This window comes from Leptodactylus fuscus, chromosome 4 (assembly GCF_031893055.1).
Source record: "Leptodactylus fuscus isolate aLepFus1 chromosome 4, aLepFus1.hap2, whole genome shotgun sequence".
Lineage (NCBI taxonomy): Eukaryota > Metazoa > Chordata > Amphibia > Anura > Leptodactylidae > Leptodactylus > Leptodactylus fuscus.
The window spans coordinates 86,793,953-86,799,621 of record NC_134268.1 but is presented as its reverse complement, the minus strand read 5'-3'; the positions used below and the strand labels follow the sequence as shown (position 1 = coordinate 86,799,621).

At 42.8% G+C, this 5,669-nt stretch overlaps 1 protein-coding gene across 1 annotated transcript; it reads left to right on the top strand.

Moving 5' to 3' along the window:
• Positions 1–1,217: 1,217 nt before the first annotated feature.
• On the top strand, positions 1,218–3,646 carry FOXQ1 (forkhead box Q1). The gene has a single exon (XM_075270735.1). The coding sequence runs from the start codon at positions 1,382–1,384 to the stop codon at positions 2,693–2,695; it is 1,314 nt and encodes a 437-aa protein (XP_075126836.1). The 5' UTR covers positions 1,218–1,381; the 3' UTR covers positions 2,696–3,646.
• The last annotated feature ends 2,023 nt before the right edge of the window (positions 3,647–5,669 follow it).

Genomic DNA, 5,669 nt, shown 5'->3' with positions numbered 1-5,669 from the left:
AAATAGAAATGAAAACGATCAATTAACTAGTACTAAAATATTCAGTAGAAGTGATAAAGTATTTGATAAAGATTATTACACCATTCCATGGTGAGGAATAAGGTCTATAGATCTCCATACTGAAAAACAGATACACTTCAGTTACTGTCAATTGTTCCTACTATACCTTATGGTATTATGATATTATTACACTGGTAATATCACAATTCCTTGTATTAATACTTCACCATTATTTTCACATTTTTTATTTCCTTGTTTGGATATTTATCTTTCTAATGTGAGTTGAGTTGTAATATCATATAATAGTTTCTAATATTTTTACATTCTACACGATTTTTGTCATTTTTTGCCAGTATAAGCTCCATGTTGTCCACTATACATGAATAGTTCCTTCAGTATTTGCCAGTGGGTGTCTGGGACTATTATTTCCATCAGGTCGCTGTCCACATTAACCCTTTCACCCTTGAAGTACTGTCATGTGGAGTTTCGCAGTGAGGCCTTCCCACTTGAGACTGATCCCTGACGTATTTACCTATAAGGTTTGGAAAATACTTGTAAGTCCTTTGAATGAAGATAAGACACAATGTGCAGAGATCTTACACAAATGCTGGAAAGGTAATATAATAAACATCAAAGGTAGATTAGGAGATAGGACCCTATCCCTTGCAGCTCGCAACAATGGCAGGAAGTACAGGAAACCTACCCCAAGCTCTGACTGGGGGTCATATCATTACACTTCTCATATCGCCTCTCACCACTGACCGACAGAGTGTGTATATATATATATATATATATATATATATATATATATATATATATATATATATATATATATATATTATAATAGATAATGGTAATCTAACTGAAATCTAATGTGTAATGTAATTAGCTGGATAGACGTAGCTATGCTGTGATTGTACACGGATACTTGCAGGTAGCCAGCATGTGGCCGTGTATTCTGTGCAGTACCTGGTGGAGCTCTGCCCCCTGCAGACACCTGGAGACACCTGCGCTATAACCTATGCAGCAGTCACCATACATGTGCCAGGTCATTAGACGTCTCCCTAATTAGCACTAACTACCTTTACTGCCCGCCCCTCTCCGCCGCTCATTGGCTGGAGATAGAGTAGGTGAGCCGGGCAGCCACGCCCACCTGTCTATTATAATAAAGCGAAGCCAGGAAGACTCAGTGGACTATAATAATAATAATCCTGCAGCAGCTGCGCCAGACTGAAGGACGTGACAGCCCTTGACAAGCGACCCCTGACGAGTCACAGTTGTGGCGATCTACTAGGAGCTCAGGTGCCGGGACATGTGGGCACAGCACTGAGCCCTCAGCAGTGAGACCCCCGCAGACAGCCTGCCCACAGTACAGCTCGGCATGAGTGTGGAGGTCTTCTCCCGGGCAGCCTATGTGGACAAGGGCTGCAGTGACCTGGAGGGCAGCATGCCGTCCCCTCTATCCAGCCGGGACGATGAGCTGGGCTCAGACGGAGACTTTGTAGCCAACAGCCCGGCGCCAGTGCTCTGTACCGGAGACGCTGAGATGGACACGGACACGGGCAGCCTCGGAGGTGAGGAGGAGGAGGGAGAGGGGAGAGCCGGCTCCGAGAGAGAAGAGGAGTTTGCTGACATACCTGTGGGCTGCAGGAGCCAGACTGCTGAGGGAGGCAAAGCCAAGACTTACACCCGGCGCCCCAAGCCGCCCTATTCTTACATTGCCCTCATAGCCATGGCCATCCGGGACTCTGCCAGCGGACGCCTCACCTTGGCAGAGATCAATGACTACCTGATGAAGAAGTTCCCGTTCTTCAGGGGTCAGTACACCGGCTGGAGGAACTCTGTCCGCCACAACCTCTCCCTCAATGACTGCTTTGTCAAGGTGCTCCGAGACCCCTCCCGGCCATGGGGCAAGGACAACTACTGGATGCTGAACCCCAACAGTGAGTACACCTTTGCCGACGGTGTGTTCAGGCGCAGGAGGAAGAGGCTGAACAGGGTCACCAAGTGCCTGAAGGAGCCGGAACTGCAGGGGCTTCCTGAGCACCAGCATCACCCTCTCATGCCATCACCTGCTTCCAGCCAGGGCTCAGGCTCTAACTCCAGACTACTCATGACACCTTCATCCCCATCCTCCTCCTCCATCAGCACCAGCAGCTCCACCAAGGACACCAGTCCAGGAACCAAGTTCTCCAGCTCCTTCGCAATTGATAGCATCCTGAGCAAACCATTCCACAAACGAGAGAGCAGAGAGGACACTAAGTCTCCAAATGGAAGGCTCCTGTGGCCGGCAGGTGCTTTACTGCACTCCCCTCCTCCAGTCCCTTCCTACCCTATTCTGTCCTATTCTCCAATGTCTCAATCATCTGCACTGCCTCCTTCTCCTGCCCTCTTCCCTCTCAACCCCCTGAGCAGCACTGCAGCTTCCTTGCACTTACAACTGTATAGGTATTGCATGCCTGAAGCTCTGCTACTCTTAGTGGATCCCAGGAGTGAAGGACAGCAGCTGTCTGTAGACCCCAGGGAAGATCAGCACCAGACCAGGAGAACTCCCTCCCATCACCCCCAACTCTTCCCACACCCTAGCTCTGCTAAGGCTTTCTCAGAACACCTAGCAAGCAATGAGATCCTGTGCACCATGCGATCTCCTTCTGGATCATACCAACCATACCGATCTGAGACATTGCTAGTATGACAATAAAGGGATTAGTGGGCCAGGGAAGGTATGTTAATTGTAGCATCCACTGTGTCCAATTATATTTATGGCATGATTTATTTGCAAATAATTTGTTGTGAAGGGGTTCCATTAATCGGGCTACCATGTAATGCATCAATACATTTCTGTGTTTTTTGGGTCATCCCACCCATTTCAGTGCCTTTTTTTTTCTATTACTGACATGTGCCTTTATAACCACCCCTACTTCAGGGGAGACTATTTAAAATTCTTACTACTTTATACCAAAAACACTATTGATCCTATATGTTATGTCCCTGTCTTGAAAGCCCATAGCCCTTAGTAATGTGATTGTCCATTCAAAGACTAGGGTCTACATCAAGGTCTAGACCCATCGTATGTGTAACTATTGGTGTGGCTGTGCCACAGAGTCTGCACTGGTATCTATGTGTTCTAAAATGTCTAAGTGACCTTCAGCTGCACTTTTTAAGTATATTATTAACTTTTATAACTGTATTAGTGGACAGAACACAACATTGTGCTTCACAGACCCATTTTATTGACATTACCTCGACTGGGCCACATCTCTGGCTGTCACCTGTCTGTATTTCAACCTGTGTGCCATATTTGACAAGCCAATTCTACTGTTGTCTTACATATACTATGATGATTCTTTAGCATTTTGCCAAACAGTGACAGATTTCCAGGTCATTTCTACTGTAACCACCGCTGTGCCAAAGAGATTGTTTCTTAAATTATTTATAACTAATTCTGTGACTCCAGGTGACCACAAATGAACTGTGGTGGCCCTACGATGAAACTAATGGCTTCTACAGAGCTCGAATCGAGCCAAGTTTGTTGACTTCTTCCAGGTGTACAAATGCCATTGCCAGCACTGCCACTACTGAGCAGAGATTGTGTTTTTATAATATGTTTTATATGTATTTTATTGAGACTACAGCTTATTTTCAAATAAAAATTGTGGAGAAGAAGACATTCTTGTGTGTGACGTGTGCAGTGATTCAGCACTTTACTTTGTGATGGTTGAAGGGAATTCCATAAACTTCATAACATGAAAAGTATGTGATTTGCGTGAGAAATAATAAAGACAGTTTACAAAGTCTGCAGATCTGGTTACTCCAGAAGACTGCTCACCTTGCAGGGGTAGGAGGTTCAGCTGACAGTTCACTCATCTTTACTGCTTCTTATCTGCATTCTAAAGGAACCACAAATCTCTACTAGACTGAACACCCACATGAATGGCATAATCGTACACATACTCTACTGTCTACACCTCTGACAATTACAAGACACCATAATCCATTTTCTCATTTCTAAACATTCTTACGAAACCATACATTTAACCTTTTCTTTACAGTATGTGTGTACTTCATCATGACATGCACAAGTATGGTAATACTCAAGTTCAAGGTGCTCTTTTATATAGGTAGGTAACAATCAAAAAAAAATGTTGGTGTTTCCTTGCCAAAATGTTTTCTTATACCATAACCATATACAAAGCATACATTATAACTAAATGTTTAGGTTAGTCCAGTGAATTTACTTACTGTTGCCCCTAAGCATTACACACTTATACACATTATTTAATAGACCCCCTTACATCAATTTTCTATATTTCAAAGGGATAAGTTGAGTGATAAACCAGATCAACCAGAAGTTTGATATAGTATTAAGAAATACAATACACAGTTTTAGAAAAACATACCTGTTAGTTTTGTAAATATAGTGTCACCTGTACCCACAAATGGTGTTTGATAATGTAGCTCAGCCCCATTCACTTCACTGACACTGAGATGCAATACCAATCATAGACCATAGTCAGGTGTGGCGCTGTTTCTGGCAGAAATTTTACTTGAGAAAGGAGCCGAGAGTTCCGAAACGTTGTAATCCGTCATCATTATTAGTTAGCCATTAAAAAGGTATCAACTACTGAAGACTATCAAGTTTTTTGTTTTTTTTATATTTCCTACCCACTGGCTAACATGGTATGAGTACAAACATTTTCCTTAAATGCAGAAATGGAGATTCCTGGACTGCAAGAAAGGATCTGAAATGCAGACAGATTTCATAATGAAATTTATATTAATTCCATTTTTATGACATCAAAACAACTGTTTATGCCACTGGACTAAGGCCTCACATAGTGAAACACAACTAAAAGAAACAGTGAAAACACATTTTTTTTCCATGGAGTTTTTGCTGAATTTTTATCAGCAATTGTTCTTCCCTTACAAAATATATAGGGACAACACTGGCGATTCTGTGGCTAAAAAAAACTTCCTACGTATTTAAAAAATGCTTTTAGTCTTAGGCCCCATATTGTGGAAATGCATTGTTTTTTTGTTGCAGATTTTTCTGGGGGTTTTTTTAGCCAAAGCCAAGAGTGGACTGAGCACAAGGTAGAAGTATAGTTACATAGTTACATAGTAGATGAGGTTGGATAAAGACATTAGTCCATCAAGTCCAACCTATAACCCTACAATCCCCTACAGTGTTGATCCAGGGGAAGGCAAAAAAAACCCATGAGGCTCATGCCAATTGCACTATTTCAGGGGAAAAAATTCCTTCCCGACTCCAAATCTGGCAGTCTGTATAAAAACCCTGGATCAACATGTCCTTAAAATCTAGAGACCATAACCTGTAATATTTTTCTCTTCAAGAAAGGCATCCAGGCCCACTTTGAACTTGTTCAGTGAATCCGCCATCACCACTTCCTGGGGCAGAGAGTTCCAGAGCCTCATATAAGAGCTTCCTATATATTCTCCATTCCTTTGGTAGCCATACTTGGCTTTGAATAAAAAAAAACTGCAAAAATCTGCAACAAAAAAGCCTTAGGACTTAGCCCCACATTGCGAAAACTCGTTTTACAATACCTGCAAAATGGATGGGATTCTGGCTAATGATGTGATGTGTTTCCACCTTTTTTTTTCAACAGTGCTTTTTGGCTGTTTCCCCAACATGTAGCCTTAGCCTA

Excerpts from the sequence above, each read along its gene's own strand:
- FOXQ1 (XM_075270735.1), top strand. The coding sequence starts at position 1,382 with ATGAGTGTGGAGGTCTTCTCCCGGGCAGCCTATGTGGACAAGGGCTGC.